Consider the following 21073-nt stretch of genomic DNA (forward strand, 5'->3'; position numbering starts at 1 on the left):
ATGCAACCTGTTTCTTTTCTCTTTTTTAATGTAGCTACTAGCAAATTTTTAATTGCATATGAGGTATACATTATATTTTTATTTGACATCACTGGTCTAGAGTCAGTAGGTTTGTGTATACTTACTTAAAGGCACTACTGTAATTTTTGTAATGTAAAAAGATGAAATTAAATAAACTACAATTATATCTTCCCTTATACTTTTTTTCTTCTTATGGGAATAAACTTTGTTGAATAGTGTGATTTAATCATACTCCATTATAATAATGGGTTACCTCCTCTGATTTTTCTACCTGGTTATAAGAGAATGCAGTTCCTTCATTATGCCCTTGACATTTTAACACAAGTTAAATAGGATTCCTGTATCTTGGAATACTAGCACTTAATTAAGAACTGATACAAATATAGAAGAGTTAGTTTGAAGGTTTAAGTTTCTATTAATATTTTTGCTTTATCCTGTAAGTGTATATATATATATATAGAGAGAGAGAGATCTACAGATACATACTTTTTATATAATTTTTAAAATTTGTTTTGTTTGTTTTTGCCATGTGGCTTGTGGAACCTTAGTTTTCTGACCAGGGATCTGTCCTGAGTCCCCAGCACTGGAAGCGCAGAGCCCTAACCACTGGACTGCCAGGGAATTCCCCTAAAGTATATTTTAACAGAAATTCCTTAGTTCAAAATAAAATTTGCTTCAACATTTCTTTCATTTTTTCAATTACCCTAAAAAAACAGGTCCCACCTCCTTAGTTCCCTTCAGGTGGAGGTGAGGGTCAACATCCTTTAGTTCTGTCTTGTTGTGGTAACCTGAGTGTTTTAAATAGTTCGTTTCTTTTTTAAAAAAAGAAATTATTTATTTGACTGTGTCGGGTCTTAGTTGCGACTCATAATATCCTTAGTTGCAACATGCAAACCCTGGGTTGGGGCATGTGGGATCTATTTCCCTGACCAGTGATTGAACCTCGGTCCCCTGCATTGGGAGCACAGAGTCCTAGCCACTGGATCACTAGGGACATCCCAATAGTTCATTTCTTAACACTTGCTCTTCAAAAACCAAAACAATTAAATTACTCCTAAAATCTTTTTAATCTTGGCTTTTGTTGCATTTTTTTAGGAAAATTGTATCACAGATGATATTGGAATATCGACTTGGAAGGAGCAGACTTTTCTCTCCCATGGTGCCTTACTAGCAAAGAGCTGCCAAGCTGCAATGGAATTAGCAAAGCATGATGCTGAGGTTCAGGATATGGCATTTCAGTATGGGAAGCACATGGCTATGAGTCATAAGGTATTTGCACACCGTTTCTGTTTTTTCAGTATTTAAATAGCTAAAATGATACCCAAGAGGCCTTTTACCATTTAATAAACTGCTTTTATATATCAGAAACTGTTTACTGAGTACATAAAATCTATTGTTCATGGTGATTATTATGTAATATAAACAGTATGATTAGTGAGTACTGCATAATTTTGATAGAAAGCTAGAGCTTACTTAAGCCATATTTGTGATGTTTGTCTTTTCTTACCACCTGAAAGGTTTTTGAAAGAATTATTGCAAATTATTAAATAACATGTAATGTTGCTAGTAACAAAATGCAAGAATATTTGTGTTTTTGTTACAGTTTCCGTATTGTTCCTATGTAAAACATGTTGTGGAAAGTTAATGAAATTTAGAAATATATGGAGTAAAATTGAAAGCTTTAATTCCAATAACTGAAATATAAAATGTCTTAAAGGAGGGAGGTTGAAGAGAGAGGAGATATATGTATATTTGTGCCCGATTCACATTGTGCAACAGAAACCACATCTGTAAAGCAGTTATCCTCCAATTAAAAATAAATTTTTAAAAAAGTCATGTATACCTGTGGTGGATTCATGTTGACATATGGCAAAACCAATACAATATTGTAAAGTTAAAAAATAAAATTAAATTAAAAAAAAAAAGTCTCAAGATTAGCTGTTATATTGTTATGTCTGCTACTGCTGCTAAGTTGCTTCAGTCGTGTCTGACTCTGTGTCACCCCATAGACTGCAACCCACTAGACTCCCCCATCCCTGGGATTCTCCAGGCAAGAACACTGGAGTGGGTTACCATTTCCTTCTCCAGTGCAGGAAAGTGAAAAATGAAAATGAAGTCGCTCAGTCATGTCTGACTCTTCGTGACCCCATGGACTGCAGCCTACCAGGCTCCTCCGGCCATGGGATTTTCCAGAAAAGAGTACTGGAGTGGGGTGCCATCGCCTTCTCCATTGTTATGTCTATGTATATGTTATTTTAAATTCCATTTAGTATGTATTTCTTAGATGCTGCTTAAACAGCTCATAAGAAGGGGGAAATATGTAATATTTCCAGATGAGTTTTTATGTACTTTATTAAATCATTGATTAGTTTATTAATATATTAATATAATTTCTAAATCCTTAGCTTAAACTTAAAAAGGAAAATAAATTTAAATTAAAAAGGGATATTTTAGGGAAAAACTAAAAAATTTTTTTAAGATTATTGTTAATCATATGAGCTGTTCTTTTGCTTATTACGGTACATCTAAAAACTGTTCCTTAAGCTTTATTTTTCACACTATAACTGGTGCTTTCTGAATATTATTGAAACATGCCAATGTATATGCATTTACTGATTTAACTCTTTGACTACTCTTTCTAGATAAATTCTGATCTCCAGCCTTTTATTAAAGAAAAGACCGGTGACTCCTTGACTTTTAATCTAAACTCAGCTCCTGTAGTCTTACACCAGGAGTTTCTTGGAAGAGATTTGTGGATAAAGCAGATCGGAGAGGTAAAATGAAATTGCTCTTATTTTAGATACCAATAGTATTTAGTTAATTTTAAAACATAACTCATATTTTATGACGATCTAAGAGCAATAGTCATATAGGGCATATAGATCAGTCGCATAAGAGCTTATTCATGTAACAGGTAAAATTCTTACTTTATAATATACAACTTTTGAGAGTTAAATGTTAGTTAAAAGTTAGAGTCTACAATACTGTATTTTCTTGTTATTTGAGTTTATAGAATACTGTAATACAAAACTAGTGCCTGTGGTGAATGCTAATTAACTCAGATGATTTTTTTCCTAAAGGCTTTCAAAAACTGGGCTATGGTAATAGCACCACCCTTTAACTGACAGCAATTTCCCATCTGTAGACTCGAGCACAAGCTGCAGAATTCCAGGAGCTCCGTCTGTCAGCTCATTGGGTTATTTTAAAACAAACTTGGACCCTGAATACTCAAGTTCTGAGGCATTATCAAAGAAGAAAGGAAAAAAAAAGTATAGTTAAGTAGGAGGAGTTAAGGAACTTGAATTGGGTAAATTTTCTACTTTTCTGTGGGAGAGAGACGGTATGGAAGATGAGAGGAAACTTTTTTAATCCAGAAACTCTGGATTAAAAAGTTCTTGGCCTTTTATCCAGAGCTTCATGGAATTTATTTAACTTGGTGGTTCTAATTGATTGGGTTAATCTGAGACACAGCCTGGGGAACCAGGCCCAGTTGAGGTGGAGGTAGATAACATACGTAAAGCAGAGAGAGCAGAGACACCTGCTTTTGGAAAAATAAGATTTTCCCTCTCCCACCTCTCCTCCGTAATAGATCTCAAAATGCCAACAGCCAGCTTAAGATTCCTCATATTCACCAGGTGGAAAATGAGAGGATTCCTTTCTGGAGAAACTGTCAAACTCAGAGGAAAACCCTGCAGATGTGGACATTTGGGGCTCCCTCAGTAAACATGCCGTGTCCCTAACCAGCTGCTTTACAGTGAGGTCCAACAGTTGACAAGCCTCGGACTGTCCAAGGGCACAGAACTATCCAACTGAAGTAGAAAAGCTAATAAAGGACCCTTGGGCATTTCAGAGCAGCCTCTGCTGTGAAAGAATGAGTCAAAAGCTAACTGATTTTAAAAACAAAAAGGAAACAGAGACAGTGCAAGGGAAAAACAAAAATTCAAATGTACTATAATCAATATATTCAGTGAGATAAGATAATAAATCCATGAAATAAGAACAAGTGATACGGTGGGCTTCCCTGGTGGCTCACTGGTAAAGAATCTGGCTGCCAGTGCAGGAGACACAGGTTCAAACCCTGATCCAGGAAGATCCCACATGCCACAGAGCAGCTAAGCCCAGGGGCCACAACTATGAGCCTGTGCTCCGGAGCCTGGGAACTGCAACTGCTGAGCCCGCGTGCCACAACTGCTGAAGCCCGTGTGCTCTAGAGCCTGTGCTCCACAACAAGAGAAGCCACTGCAACGAGAAGCCCACGTGTGGCAACTTGAGAGTAGCCCCCGCTTGCTGCAACTGGAGAAACGCCTCACAGCAGTGAAGACCCAGCACAGCCAAAAATAAAGAAATGAATAAAATCATTTAAAATAAAAGGAACAGATGATATGTAAAATGGGACAATTCAAAAATAAGAAATCAGAATTATAAAGTATAAAAATATGAAAGTAGATTAAAAAAAAATCAGAAGAATAGAATAAATAAATAAGAAAATCCCCAGAAAACTGACTAAAAAGACAATAGAAAAATAGAAAAGGTAAGAAAATTAGAGGACCAATTGAAAGATCTTACATCTATGATGAGTCCCAGAAAGAGAAAACTGAAAATGGAGATGAAAAAATTAACAAAGAATTAAAGAAAAGAAAAATTCTAAGAATTGAGGGACCTGAAGGTGTCTCCAAATTGAAATGGTACTCTAAATTATGAATTTTAAAAGACCGACACCAAGTACTATCATTATCAAATTGTGAAACAGTGGGGATAAGGAAGAGATCCTAATACTTCCAGAAAGAAAAAGAAATACCAATGTACCAGGGATCAAGAGTTAGTATTGTCTTAGTGGAGACACTGAAAGCTTCAAGGCAATGAAGTAATAACTTCAACATTCAAAGAGAAATTGTTTCCAACTTAGAATTTTATGCCAGTCGTACTAGCAAATGTGATATTAAATAAAGACAACTTAAAACAGCATTTCAAAAAACCTCCTAAGCATTTTTTTTAAGGGAACTGGTTATATATTCTATCAAGGGAGTAACCAATAAAGAAAAAGGCATGGAGTTTAGGAACTAGGGCATCAGCCATAGGTGTGAAGTGATAGGAATTCCCAGGACACTGAAAGGAAGAGTAATAAACAACAAGAAAGAAGAATGCCAACGATAAGAGCACTTGCTGTGTGCCACCTACCGTTCTAATGAGAAACCTGAGGCAAAGAGAGATTAACTTGAGCACAGTCACACAGCGCTGGCAAGTGACGGAGCCAGTGTGCAAACTCGGGCAGCCGACTACAGGACCCATATCCTTAAATACAGCAACATGCTATACTATCTCTCATCCAAGCAAGTCCTCGCTGATCGCTCTGCATCCAAGCCACATTGGAACAAGAGGACAGAGATCTCCAGAAGAAATATCTCTAAGGAAAACATGGAACTGATGATCCCCTAATGTGCTTGGCTATATTGAGAATTTAGGAACTATTAATAACAGGAACATAGAAACTAAGTGTAGTAGTTACTACTGTTACCTGACACATTACCCCAAAACTTAACTGCTTAAAAATAACCATTTTAGGGGGCTTCCCTGGTGGTCCAGTGGTTAAGATTCTGAGCTTCCAATGCAAGGGGTGTAGGGTTGATCTCTGGTTAGGGAACTAAGATCCCACATGCTGCATGGCCTGGCCAAAAAAATATAATAATAATAATAATAACCATTTTATTATGTTCATGGATGGAATTTGGACACTGCACAGAGGGGATGACTGCTCCATGATGTCTGGGACCTCAGGCAGAAAGACTCAGAAGCTGGAGGTGATTCAGTGATGCTGGAGACTGGAATCATTTGGAGTCTCTAGTCCCATCTGGCACTTGGGCTGGGCTGTCAAGAAAACAAGGTTTCTTACCAACTCAAGTACTCATACATCCCCCACCCCCCGCCGCCCCCCCCCCTCAACTTAGCTTGGCTTCTCACAAAATGGCAGCCTCAGAGTAGTCAGACTACTTACTTGACAACTCAGAACTCCAAACACAGAGCGTTCCTTTCAGCAAACAAGGCAGAGGCTGCATTTTCTTTTATGACCAGCCTCTGGTGTCACCTCTCCTTTTCATGGTCTCCTTTGAAAATAATCACAGGCCCACCCAGAATCAAGGGGAGGCACCCATGTACCTAATCTATCACTGGTAACAATTTCAATCAGTTTGGGGTCCACTTCTATAAACAGCCACATTAAACATGTGAAATTAAATGAGGCAGTTTTTAGCTATAGTGAAAAAATTTCAATGTATAAGAAAGGAAATATAATCATGATACTTTACATGGCTTAGAGAATAATATTTATATAGCATAAAAATGTGAATACCAAATACTAATTTAAACCAAAATATACAATCACTGAGGAGAGGGTAAGGGAAAGGAATATGTTTGGTCATATAAGAAATGTAATTATTCCTGTTATCATAATAGGATCAATAGATAATGTCTAAAACTTAAAAATCAAGAAAGAACAGTACTTGAAGATAAAAGAAATAGCCAAAGAGAGGAAAAATGAGACAGACGAGGTCTGAAGAGTGCTAGGGTATTTTGTTAGAAGCCTTGTGCTATTCAAGTCTTTAATTACTATACATATGTTTGTTTTTGTTTTTAAACCTTTAGTTTAAGATTTTATATACTTTGCTATAGTAATTGCACTTCTAATAATGTATCCCAGGAAAAATATCATAGATGTGGGCAAGATTTATATATTAAAATATGTAGTAAAATACTCATTATAAAAGGAAGAAAATGAAAATTGATCCACTTGAAAATAGAAAAAAGTTAAATGAAGTATAGTACAAAGAAACATTATACAACTATTGAATATTGTATTACAAGGATTGTATTTGTGTGCTTTTTGACAGCTGAACCAAAAATATATATATACAGATGGCGTTAGTAGCTCTAATTGGGTTACATTAGAATACATTGCAGATTTATATACTTTGGTTGAAAAGATCCAGCTAAATATGTTAAATGAAAGCTATGAAGTCTCAGTTGGCTATTCACATATATACATATATAATATATATATATGAGTAACACAGATAAGAATTTTAAAGAAGCTTCACAGAAAAGGGACATATTTAACTCTTAGTGTCTTTGCAAGCTTACAAAGTTGTAAATATAGACTATATGAGAGTCCAGGATTTCCTAAACAGCTGGTGAAATATCCCCAAATCATTATCTTAAACTTGATTTTCAGTTCAAAGGGATATCCTTTCCAAATAGCCTATGCCTTAGGCATGAATTCAGGTAACTTCCCTCATAGCTCAGCTGGTAAAGAATCTTCCTGCAATGCAGGAGACCTGGGTTTGATTCCTGGGTCAGGAAGATCCTCTGGAGAAGGAAATGGCAACCCACTCCAGTGTTCTCGCCTGGAGAATCCCATGGACGGTGCCTGGCAGGCTGCAGTCCATGAGGTTGTAAGAGTCAGACACAACTTAGCAACTAAACCACCATCTAGGCATTAACTCTAGTAAATTAACTAGATCTTGTCCAGAGGTCAGTAAACTCTGCTGAGATGAAACCCATGAGCAAACAGGGTTATGTTCATCAACCTAGGTCTCCTGTGATCATCTCTAAATCCTCATCCTTCAGGAAAAACTAGCAGTTTCTTACTCACTTCAGGGCCTTTAGGCCCTTCTTATATCTACATGTCTGAGTCATGAACAGGGTCACAGAAGAAAAAAAGATGAATTCATCTGAAGCAAATAAGAAATGTAAGAAGTTAGTTTCTATCATGCAGGGAACAACATTCTTCAGGTTAAAAAACTCCTTACTTGAGTTTATTTTAATATTCTAAATTATATTCATGTTTATATAAAGCTGTCTACAATAATGATCTTGTTCTGTGCATATCCCCTAGTCAGAGTTAGGGAACACAATTTGAGTCCGAGGGACATTCTATCCTCAGTCTCAAGGAGGCTGCTTATTAATCCTGAAATTGCTTCTAGTGCTCTCTTTCCAACTTCCTGTGATATTTTTCTCCTCTGCATTTTTATGATACTTTCTTCCCCCAGGTTTTGAATTTTATTGTAAGATTCTTAAGGATAATAGTGAATTTACTTTTGAATTACCAATGATACTTGCATAATGACTCACTTGGAGTAGTCATCCAATTGTGCGTTCTTGCTAAGTCGCTTCAGTCGTGTCCAACTCTTTGTGGACCACCCTATGGACTGTAGCCCTCCAGACTCCTCTGTCTATGGGATTCTCCAGGCAAGAATACTGGAGTGGGTTGCCATGCCCTCCTCCAAGGGATCTTCCAGACCCAGGGATCAAACCTATGTATCTTATGTCTCCTGCATCGGCAGGTGGGTTCTTTACCACTAGTGCCACCTGGGAATCCCCAGTCGTCCATTCAGTTCAGTTCAGTTCACTTCAGTCGCTCATTCGTGTCCGACTCTTTGCGACCCCATGAATCACAGCACGCCAGGCCTCCCTGTCCATCACCAACTCCCGGAGTTCACTCAGACTCACGTCCATCGAGTCAGTGATGCCATCCGGCCATCTCCTCCTCTGTCGTCCCCTTCTCCTCCTGCCCCCAATCCCTCCCAGCATCAGAGTCTTTTCCAATGAGTCAACTCTTCGCATGAGGTGGCCAAAGTCCTGGAGTTTCAGCTTTAGCATCATTCCTTCCAAAGAAATCCCAGGGCTGTATTTGTCAAAAAGCGTGTGTGGTGTAGTCTTCTGGGGACAAAACTGGTGGCAGCTTGTTTTGTTAAATAGAAATAGACAAGGTGGTATTAACAGAAATGGCCCATAGAGGACCAGGATTTGGGAGACCTAGACTCTGGTTTGGGCTTTGCTAGCATCTGTTTCGGAGAAGCGAATGGCGACCCATTCCAGTACTCTTGCCTGGAAAATCCCAGGGACGGAGGAGCCTGGTGGGCTGCTGTCTATGGGGTTGCACAGAGTCGGACACGACTGAAGTGACTTAGCAGCAGCAGCATCTGTTTACCTTCATCACTTTCTTTAACATCTTTTTTATTATTTTTTTGTAAAATGATGGCATTGAACTAGATCATTTATAAGGTCCCTTTCAACTCTTAAATCCAAGAAATTTCTTTTTTAAAAAACTCTTAAACAGGAAATGTGTTGTAAGAAAAAATATTTATCTGTATTAGAAGCTAAGTACTACCTTTGACACCTTTGAGAAATAGAAACATCTTGCTCCCAGTGATGAAAGACAATTATGATTTCTTATTGTCACATATAAAATTATTTCCCTGCTCTGCTCAGGTAGGTTTGAGTCCCATCTATCTTTTCAATTTCCTGCCTAGGGAGAGTGAGAATTAATGACTAGACAAGGAAGAGAAGAAGGGATTATATACCCTTAGTGCCCATTCAACACCACTGCAAAGCCAAGAAGCAGAGCACCTCTGAAATTTTGCATATCACTCTATCCAACTTCCCCCTCCTCCCCAAGTCTTAAGATTGGACGGCACTCTTCCATTGCACCCGCAGTACACACACTATGCACTTCTATAAGAGGCGGTTTAGAGCCCCAAACCAGATCAGAAACAGCTGAAAGATATTTGTTGAGCAATGTCTCCATACTAAATTCTACAGATCCCTCCCTACCTTAATTTTACATTTAAATTTGTAGCTGCTGAAAAATAATGATCAGGTAGAAATACTGATAGTGAATGGGTGATTCACCCTAGGGAAGTGAAGTCATTACTCAGCTATCATTTTGATTCCTAATAAAAGAAAGTTAGAATCTTTCAGAGAACCACAGAGCTCTGACTCTCTCAGGGAGTCCAGGGGCTATTGCAGGTCAGCATGCTTTATTTTTAATGATCCTTCTAGTTTCCTGCTGCCATTACAATAAGAAATAAGAATTATGATAATTTTTTTCTTGGCTATGTCTGAAAGTACTGAAATGTCACTTAGGCTTGTGACATTCTGACACTGTCATAGCCGTCCACAAAATACCTTAAGTGAATACATAAGACTGGTACTAAACTGTAACTCACTTGTCCCTAGCTATCGTACTTTTTATTCAAAAAATAAAACATTCAAAAAAAATTGCTAGAGAAGGCTAGTGTGCACAAATGTAACACATGTATATTCTTAAACAAAAGAGAAGGTACACATTCAGAGAGTCCTCATTAATGCCATATGATATTTTTCTAATTATTTGTTATTTTTTAGTAGTTTCAAAAGGAATAATACTCACAACATCCTCTACCATGTAGAGTATAGGCATTTGAAAGGAGACCACAAAGACTGAAATGGCTCTAACTATCTCCTAAATTAAAATACTTCTTAAGGTTTTCTGATGCACTTAAGGAAACAAAGTGCTTGAATATGGGAGATACAGCAGTTAGTTGTCTGAAGGTTGTCTGTGGCCTTGTTAAGAGAAACACAAATGTAAGGAATACTGTAATTGATGCCATTTGGGCAGCTCAGAGGAAAGAGAGTTTGAATCTGGATGAAAATGTCAAGAAAGGGTTTGTAAAGTAAGTGATATCTGAGATTGTCCTTGAAGAAAAGCTTAACAAAGAAGATGGGAGTGAGGGCTTCCTACACAACAGAAGCCATGAAGAAGAACAGCCTCAGATGGGCAAGTGTGCCATGTATTCAAAGGGAAAAAAATTATAATTTGGATGGAAGACAAAAAACATAGGGCAGTATAGAGAAGATGAAGAATTGCCAAAATAGTACATAATGACTATGCTTAAAGACTTTGGTTCAAACAAAAACATGTATAGCAATAGCCAAAAAATGGAAGTGACTCAGTGCCCATCAAATGATGAATGGATAATGTATCCATGCAGTGGATTATTATCTGGCCATTAAAAGGAATGAAGTATTGATACATATTCCACCATGACAAAAATGTTCTGGAACTGGATAGTGGTAATGGTTGCACAACATTGTGAATGTCCTAAATGTCATTGAGTAAAATGGTGAATTTTTCATGATGTGAATTTTGCCCCAACTGAAAAAATAAGACTTTGGGATGTTTGTAGAAAATGAACTTGATTCAGAAGTCATGGAGCAGAAACTGAAAGTTTTTGAGCCAGGTAATGTCAAGGTTTGAAATGTGTTTTAGAGAGGTGTATCTAACTACATTATGTAGAATCAGAAGAGCAAGAAGATACTATAGATACTGCAGTCAGAGTTGTGGGGAATCTGTTGATAAGTGTTGGGGGGGAAGTCCTAATCAGTGTTGGCAATGAAAATGGAAAAGTAAGGAGGTTAGTTATAAAATTCACTTTAGAGAGGAAATGTATTGGACTTGAAAACTGATATGACAGAAAGAGGCTGCCAGACGTATATTAGTGAGGGGTGTTCAGAGGCCAAAACCAGGATATAGAACTTGGATAACAGGAAGAATTGTGCTATTAATAAAAATAGGGAAGTTAAGTGGGGACATTGGACAAGTTTGGGTTTTGACACAGTGAGCTTGGAGTACAACCATCAGGGTTGGTGACCATCACCTTGGGACCTGGCCATCACCTTGGGACATAGCTACTGGAGGAAGCAACTCAGTTCTGTCAGCCTCATTTCCTTGCTTATGGCCTTTGTGAGATCCAGGTAGATTTTTTTTTTTCTTAGTCAAACTGTAATTTTATATTTCACATCTCTTCTGGATTCCAAGAGAAGCATGGTAAGAAAAATGGCTTAAAAGCGATAACAGGACTTCTGAACAGAGAGGGGTCTATCATGTAGGTAATAAAAGCCTCTGCTGTTTTTTAATGGGGTACCATGTGTTACCTCTCTTTAGTCGGGTCTGACCCTTTGCAACCCTGCAGACTGTAGCTTATCACAATTCTCTGTCCATGGGATTCTCCAGGCAACAATACTGGAGTGGGTTGCTATTTCCTCCTCCAGGGGATCTTCCCAACCCAGCAATTGAACCTGTGTCTGTTATGTCAACCTGCGTCTGTTATGTCTATCTGCATTGGCAAGCAGGTTCTTTAACTAGCACCACCTGGGAAGCCCTAATGGGGTACCATAGCCTTCCTCATCTGTGTATCTCTTCCTCTTACACTGAAGAGGAAGGAAGAGAATACAAGAAAGTTAATTCCATGGACATTCACATTTGCCTCCAAAAAATAGCTTTCCCTGGAGAGAGATGGTAAAATCAGGTACCTACGCAGTCCAGTTCTGAAGGGTGTTCACTTCCTTGCAGATGCCTTCTGTGCTTTCTTATTATTAATATTAGGTAAGAATGGTCAAGATTGCAAAGAGAAGGGCTGCCCTGTTCCTTTATATTCTGACACCTTTCCAGCTCCGTAACTGGAGAGCCCATGCAAAGATGGGCTCCATAAAGGACAGAAATGGTATGGACCTAACAGAAGCAGAAGATATTAAGAAGAGGTGGCAAGAATACACAAAAGAACTGTACAAAAAAGATCTTCACGACCAAGATAATCACGATGGTGTGATCACTCACCTACAGCCAGACATCCTGGAATGTGAAGTCAAGTGGGCCTTAGAAAACATTACTACAAACATAGCTAGTGGAGGTGATGGAGTTCCAGTTGAGCTATTTCAAAGCCTGAAAGATGATGCTGTGAAAGTGCTGCACTCAGTATACCAGCAAATTTGGAAAACTCAGCAGTGGCCACAGGACTGGAAAAGGTCCGTGTTCATTCCAATCCCAAAGAAAGGCAATGCCAAAGAATGCTCAAACTACCACACAATTGCACTCATCTCACACACTAGTAATGCTCAAAATTCTCCAAGCCAGGCTTCAGCAATATGTGAACCGTGAACTTCCAGATGTTCAAGCTGGTTTTAGAAAAGGCAGAGGAACCAGAGATCAAATTGCCAACATCCGCTGGATCATGGAAAAAGCAAGAGAGTTCCAGAAAAACATCTATTTCTGCTTTATTGACTATGCCAAAGCCTTTAACTGTGTGGATCACAATAAACTGTGGAAAATTCTGAAAGAGATGGGAATACCAGACCACCTGACCTGCCTCTTGAGAAACCAATATGCAGGTCAGAAAGCAACAGTTAGAACTGGACATGGAACAACAGACTGGTTCCAAATAGGAAAAGGAGTACGTCAAGGCTGTATATTGTCAACTGCTTATTTAACTTATATGCAGAGTACATCATGAGAAACGCTGGGCTGGAGGAAGCACAAGCTGGAATCAAGATTGCCGGGAGAAATATCAATTACCTCAAATATGCAGATGACACCACCCTTATGGCAGAAAGTGAAGAGGAACTCAAAAGCCTCTTGATGAAAGTGAAAGTGGAGAGTGAAAAAGTTGGCTTAAAGCTCAACATTCAGAAAACGAAGATCATGGCATCTGGTCCCATCACTTCATGGGAAATAGATGGGGAAACAGTGAAAACAGTGTCAGACTTTATTTTGGGGGGCTCCAAAATCACTGCGGATGGTGATTGCAGCCATGAAATTAAAAGACGCTTACTCATTGGAGGAAAAGTTACGACCAACCTAGATACCATATTGAAAAGCAGAGACATTTTGCCAACAAAGGTCCGTCTAGTCAAAGCTATGGTTTTTCGATTAGTCATGTATGGATGTGAGAGTTGGACTGTGAAGAAAGCTGAGCGCCGAAGAATAGATGCTTGTGAACTGTGGTGTTGGAGAAGACTCTTGAGAGTCCCTTGGACTGCAAGGAGATCCAACCAGTCCATTCTCAAGGAGATCAGCCCTGGGATTTCTTTGGAGGGAATGATGCTAAAGCTGAAAGTCCAGCACTTTGGCCACCTCATGCAAAGAGTTGACTCATTGGAAAAGACTCTGATGCTGGGAGGGATTGGGGGCAGGAGGAGAAGGGGATGATAGAGGATGAGATGGCTGGATGGCATCACTGACTCGATGGACGTGAGTCTAAGTGAACTCTGGGAGTTGGTGATGGACGGGAAGGCCTGGCGTGCTGCGATTCATGGGGTGGCAAAGAGTTGGACACGACTGAGCGACTGAACTGAACTGAAGAGCCCAGCAAGGATTGCTTCCCCTCCGAAACCAAACTCAGGTAGCTGGCTGCTTCAATGTGGGGGCTGACAGATCTAGTAGATGTCTGATTTGTTACCTTTTGAAATCCTCATACACTGTAGCCAAACCATTCTAGGATGAGATATCCTTCCTCCCTTCCTCTGTCCACCAATAGATCTTATATATACATACTAAATTATACAGCTTCACACCAATGCAAATGCAAAGCGAACTTGTTTTCAGTAAGACCTGAAATTCCTTTCTCTAAAGGAGTCAGTGATATTTCTGGCAGTACCAAAGCAGACGTTTAAAATATCATAATCTTTTTTATTTTTGCAGTCACCAATGTTATCTTTTACTCAAACAAGAATCGTTCGTGAATAATTGGTTAAAACAGTTGGATGAATAGTCACAGGGACTCAAAGCACCCTTACAGATTACGTATTGAAGACAGAGGGGAGAAGTGAACAAACTTAGTCTCACCAATAATTAGAAAGCTGATACTGCATGACTCCTAATGTAATGGAGAAGTGTACAAAATCATCTGTGTAGCTGTCTTTCAAAACTATCTTCACCTAAATCTAATCATGTGAAAACAAGTCCAGGATAAGGGATATTCTTCAGGGCAACTAACATGGATTCCTTTTTAAAATGACATAAAAGAGAGAAAAGGTGGTGGTGTGGAAACTGTTGTAGATGAGAAGAGATTAAAAAGCTGTGACATCCAAAGGGAATGTATGATTTTTAATTTGATCTTGGATTGGGATATACATACCTCTAAAGGACTCCATTGGTTGGACTAGAAATTCTGAATATGAACATTATATTAAATATAATAAATATTGAAATTATTAGATGTGGTCATGGGTTTGTAATTGTGTAGGAGAAAATGTTCTTATGAGATAAATGCTGAGGGACGTATTTAGAAATGAGACATTGTTATGTCTATAACTTAATCCCATATAGTGAGCAAATGATCATTTAGAGAGAAAACAAAGACGGCAGTATATTAGCAACTAACCAGTCGAGTTGGAGAGCAAATGGGTGTTCTTTATGTCCTTTCAACTAAAAAATTTTAAAAGAAAGTTAGTTTAAGATGAGAATCTTATTTTTTAAATTGTTATTCTAAAACATAACTGGTAGCATTGGAGAAGAATAACATGATAAGTAGAGGTGATCTGTCTCTAGCAATTTCTGCACTCCCTGCTGTGGAATATTATTTTTCTGCTTTTCGAAAAAGGTTTTTCCAATCCAGTTTTCAAGTCCAGATAATAGTAGTTAGAAACTGGAAGCAGTTCATTTTTGTCATCCAATCCTTCTTTGTTACCTGACTTATAAAAAAGCATTTGTTTCTTAAAGTAAAAGACCCCATTGTATATCCATTACTTACCAACAGGGAATCTATCTGCCTTTGGTCTGCAGAGGCTAGTATATAAACGTTTTGGAATTAATCCCTCTGTGCATCCTCTCAAGTCAGAGCACTGGCTTTGTTTTCTCTGGTGTGGAATATTGTTTTGCAGCGCTCACTGTAGCTGTCAGAGGAGGCCTTCCGTGTCATGAGCACTGGCACACAACTTGTCTGTTTTCACATTTTTTTTTTAAGATAAAACAAGGTTCAAACCACACATTCTCTGTGAACTGCTAAAGACCAGGAAAAATTACTTTCTTTTCTATGACCTGGATTGACAAGAAGCACACCTACAGGAGCCAAAGGATGAGTGAATCCCTTTTAAAGACCCAAGTAATGAAGCCCTCGGGGAATTGGCGTGCATGGCAGGATTTACAGTGGCTTCTGGAGATGAACAGTGTGGCAGGAAAAGGTTCAGGACTGCCGGCTGTTGAAATACAGTCTGCATTTATTTTATATCAGCCTATTTTGGGCCCCAGTGAGAAAGTTATTTTAATATCTTGCTCTGCTAGAAATATACATGGTAAGTGGCAGATGTCAAAAAAGTGGGGGGTGATAAAGTTACAGCACTGCATTCTCCTTGAGACTTACAGAGTTTATATAGTTGTTCCCTTTTTAGCCTTTGAAATACCCTGATGCATACAGAAGCCGGATGATAGGCATAGTCCACATCAGTGATCCTCAAATGACTCAGAATTCAGGGCTAGGGTATTAAGGACCTACACGTTCAACAGGCTGCCCAGGTGATTCTGATACAGCCAGGCCAGTACTTGGGAACACTTGGTCTGACCCAGTATGCTTATTTTACAAATAAGAAAATGAAGATCCATGTAAAAATTTAAAATTTCTTGAGGTGTTATCCTATTATGAACTTTAAACCATATTTCCTGGCTCCCAGCATATCCATTTCTCAGGAGGTCACAGTGCCTCTTAAAGTGGTCACAGTTAAGAGCTTAGGTCACCAGTTTCCCTCCATAGACAGGGCCTACTTACCACCTGAGGTTTGGAGGTGCACATTTGAAATCTGAGGTCTCATGACCTCCATTCAGGCTCTTTTCTTTTCAGTCACTGTTATCAAGGTTGAGACTCTTAATTACTCTAAACCGCTGCATCTATGAGAGGCTTGGTAGATTATTTTTCTCTGTTCTCTTCTTTTGTTGAGTTTCACAAATTTCTTGAATTTATTTTTTATAGATTCCCATCTTCAGCTTACTTCTAAATAGAAGTTGAGTAATAAAATCAAAATATGGTACTGTTCAATATGAGTAAAAATTATTTTTAAGACAGCAGATATTGACTCCCCATTAACTGAATACTGACTGAATCTAAACACCTAGCTTCCCTAGAACTAGGAATGATATGAACTTTGCTCTGTAAGTCTCCTGAATAAACAGTATATAACCAGCACTTATTAAGAAAAAGCGTTTATCCATTTATTCACTCTTTCACCAGATACTGACCATCTCCTATCTATAGGCACTGATCTAGACATGGACTACAGTTATGATCAGGAGAGAAAATGTCCATATTCTCATGGAGCTTAAGTTTTAGAGGGAGATTGTATGTGAAAACAAGATTATACAACCCCCTATAGGAAGAGCTATTTATTTGTTCTGTTCCTTGCTGTGTCTCCAGTGGCAGAGCAATATCTAACACCCATCAGGAACACAGTGGACAAGTATTGAACGAATGAGCACCGTCAGATGAAACAAACTATGGCCTTCTGAAATTGTTTTATAGGCAGAAACAATTGGTAACATTCAATAAGAAATGTTATTTATGTAGGGGATTAAGCCATATGCATTTTTTTTTTCTAATTTTCCGTATTTCATAAGCTCTAAAAGCTTTTTGTGAAAAAAAATTTTATATCAGAGTGTACTTCCAGGTGTGTGTCTGGCATACGTGGATATTAACTCACATAGCAGCTGAAAATATATATCTATAAAGATCTGATTATTTATAGTACTTTATTTTAGAAAATAAATGATACTTTTATGTACAAGCTAAAGCAGTCAAGGATGAAATGGTCTTCACAAGACTGAAATGTTTGTTGTGACAAAATAGAAAGGACATTCAGGTGAGCAGCGTATCAACAGTTACAGTTTGTACAGGTTGTATTGGCTGTGGCTGTCATTGTATGTAGGGTTCTAGTCTCTCAGCTTTCAAACATTTAAGAGCTGATGTTAAACAAATAGGGATTTACATACATGGTATTTCTTTGCCATCATCCCCAGCAAAGCATATCTCCACCATGTAAAAGGTGGTGGCCAATAATCTAGGAATACAAAATAAAATGAGAAGGTTTGCAAATAGCTGTGATTCTGTTAAAAAAGAAAAAAAAAAAGGGTGGGGTTTAGCTTCCCCAGTGGCTCAGCAGTAAAGAATCCACCTGCAACACAAGAGCCTCAGGAGAAACGGGTTTTATCCCTGGATCAGGAAGATCCCCCTGGACAAGGGCATGGCAGCCCACTCCAGTGTTCTTGCCTGGAGAATCTCATGGACAGAGGAGCCCAGCGGGCTACAGTCCTTAAGGCTGCAAAGAGTTGGACACCACTGAAGCGACTTAGCTGGTAGGATGGAGGTGGGGGAACTTAGCATGCATGTGATTCTATAAAAATGTTGAATCCTGTACACTTGAAACTAAAATAATATTGTAAATCAATTCTTCAATTTTTTAAAAAAAAGAAAGTAGCTTGGGACTGATTAAAGCACAAGTACTTCAAAATAATAGAATTCTCTATGATGATAAGTTTATAAGCAATCTATGTGATGAGACTACTCTAGATGTCTTTATCTGTAAGTAGCATTGTAGTCACTGTTACTATATGAAGAAACTGATTTTTTTTTTCTGAGACTATTGGGGAAATGGCTTAGTACCTCCAAAAGGAAAAGTCCACCTCCATCGTTGTAAATTATAGTTTCTCTGCACTTTACCCTGCAACATTAAGATATGAAAGGTACTCAACTTTCTAACTTTCAACAAACACCACTTTCAACACTTCTCACATGTCCTTTATGTTAAACACTAAGATGAGAATTTTGAAAGTGCTAGAATGAAGAGGAGGTAGATAGAACAGAAACACAACTAAAAGTAGTGAGGAAATGGCTGAACGTTACAGAAATGAGTTGTTTGATAGTATAATTCTGTGGGGCTCCCAGTTTGTGCATCATTGGAAGAGTGCTGTGCCTGAGAACCCCATGCAAGAGACAACCCTTGCCTGAGAAACCCAGCAGGAGACAAGGGAAAGGACGAACAATTGAAAAGGTGGAAAACTGGTGACCACAGAATCAGCCTCCATGTCAGATATCCCTTAATCCAAAATGAATTTGAGAGACAGGTGAGAATTTGAGAACTTGAAGACTAAGCATATTGTGAAATGCTGCTGCTGAAGTTTTGGTCACAAGCCATGGATTATTCATGAGATCAAAGCCAGTTCATATTTGCATGATATCAAAGTGAGTAGCTAGGTCATGAGTGCACCATGCAGATGTTCTCGGGCTCCACACCACGCCTGCAGAAGTTACAGTGTTGGGAGAGAGATTTCAGTGTAGACAGAATTGTTTTAACTTGGGGAAAAGACAAGTCTGTCCCTGGACAGTAGATATAAAATACCTGAGCAGAGAGAAGAATGAGCCTCATTTTAAAATATCTGCAAGAACCGACTCTTATTCCTGCTGATATATTACATCTCAGGACTAAATTCAAGCCCTTCTTAGTTCACTGAAAATCTTAGATCCCAAAAACATCTTTGAAGAACAGATTGAAAACCACAGATTATTTTTTACAGTACATAGGTTGCAGAGGCCTTTAGTTTCATTGAAATCTTGCAATTCCCAGTTTTAACTAAGTCATTTGTGATGGTGTCAAAAGCTATACATGAGCAGTATCTTATTAGAAGTTGCTTTTTATGAAAATAAGAAAAACAAAATTAGGCCTCTTAGGATAAATTTTTTTAAGATTATAAAGAAGCAAAAAGATTTTAAACTAATGTTATAAAGATCTCATTTTCTCTCATGAAAATAATTGCCCACATTTAGTGTCATTATCTGTATAGTGTCACTTTGGACTCAGAAACAAAATGGTCTCAAGACCTAACCTATGTGTAAGTTGAAGGGCTCTCGTTCTGTGCAGGGGTGGCAGGAGTTTTGTTCTCAAGTCCACAGAAGATGAGCTAACCTACCAGCAAAGACTAACACATTGTTTGTCTCTATCATGTTCAGATTTGATAAATAATGCTTTTGAGTATATGTTTTAATTTCAAATTGTTTTTTAATAACTAAAAATATTAAAATTTGACCTTATATAGGATGTCTCCAGAGAAGGCAATGACACCCCACTCCAGTACTCTTGCCTGGAAAATCCCATGGACAGAGGAGCCTGGTGGGCTGCAGTCCATGGGGTCGCTAAGAGTCGGACACGACTGAGTGACTTCACTTTGACTTTTCACTTTGATGCACTGGAGAAGGAAATGGCAACCCACTCCAGTGTTCTTGCCTGGAGAATCCCAGGGATGGGGGAGCCTGGTGGGCTGCCGTCCATGGGGTCGCACAGAGTCGGACACGACTGAAGTGACTTAGCAGCAGTAGCAGGATGTCTCCTCACCTCCAGCTTTCTTCCTTCTCCTCATCCCTGGTGACGGTGGGATGGAGGTGGGGGTCTTTTGCACAATACAACATATTAAAAATTATGCCAAAGGAAGTGGGGAAAAAATGAACCCACAGATTGCTTACTAATTGTACAGAAGGAAATAGATCATTACAGTGAAACCATCTGATAGTCACCACTTAAACCCAGTGATCAAATTTATAGCATTACCGAGATACAGGAAAGCCTGACATTTGGTGCCTCCTGAATTGATGCAGTTGAAGTATATAGTATTCCATAGAAGATATTCTTGCAAGAAATGTTTAATCTAAATCTAAGCAAGCTTCTTCAGACCCAACTTTCAGTTTGTAAGCAAACAGGGACAAGTTAAATGACACAATGAAAAAGTGATAATAATAAAAGAGAGACATTTTATACAACAGCTGCCCTGGTTTCCTCAAAAAGTCAGTTATTTCCATGAAAAAAGCTAATGATTTTTATTTTCATTTCTTAAAAAATGAGGAAAGGCTAGTCTAGATTTCAAAGGCAAAACAGAGATAAAAGCCAAATGCAATGTGTGAATCTTGATTAATTCTAGTTTGAGAAGAAAAGCTAAAATAAAATATATTTTTGGGACAACTAGAGAAATGTGAGTATGGATTGTATATCAGATGGTATGGCATTATTGTTAGTTTTTTTTTTTTTTTAAATTTGAAAGTGATCGTGTATGAGTTGTCCTATGCTTACGAGATGTTTGCTGAAGCATGAAGGAATGAGGAGTCATGGTGTCTGCCACTATCAAGCCTAGAGTATATATGTGTGCTTGTAGTACTGAACTTTCAACTCTTCAATACGTTTGAGAGTTCTGTATATATATGTATATACATACAAACGTGTATGTTTCACTACATACTATGTAGAGATAGAAGAGGAAGTGGAGAAGGGGAAGAAAGTTGGCTTATTCTTTGAGAAGAAAAGTTACAGAAATACTAAGTGACTTTTAAAGAACTAATTGATTTTCCCCTCTTTTCTATTTTAGGCTCAAGAGAAAGGAAGATTAGACTATGCTAAGGTAGGTAGATTTTGTACATTCTACACAATTTTATAC

At 38.3% G+C, this 21073-nt stretch overlaps 1 protein-coding gene across 5 annotated transcripts in view; it reads left to right on the plus strand.

Annotated features, from left to right (window-relative positions):
* PDSS2 (decaprenyl diphosphate synthase subunit 2) overlaps positions 1-21073 on the plus strand; it is a 280931-nt gene that overhangs the window by 212964 nt on the left and 46894 nt on the right. For 4 of the 5 annotated variants that reach the window (XM_055535288.1, XM_055535290.1, XM_055535287.1 and 1 more), the window contains 3 exons: positions 1117-1290; positions 2664-2795; positions 21005-21037. In XM_055535288.1, coding sequence (XP_055391263.1) covers positions 1117-1290; positions 2664-2795; positions 21005-21037 — 339 coding nt within the window. Of the gene's footprint in view, positions 1-1116; positions 1291-2663; positions 2796-3101; positions 3289-21004; positions 21038-21073 lie in introns of those variants that run through there. The other variant, XM_055535291.1, reaches the window with a different exon arrangement.

This window comes from Bubalus kerabau, chromosome 9 (genome assembly GCF_029407905.1).
Source record: "Bubalus kerabau isolate K-KA32 ecotype Philippines breed swamp buffalo chromosome 9, PCC_UOA_SB_1v2, whole genome shotgun sequence".
In the NCBI taxonomy this organism is placed as follows: Eukaryota; Metazoa; Chordata; class Mammalia; order Artiodactyla; family Bovidae; genus Bubalus; species Bubalus kerabau.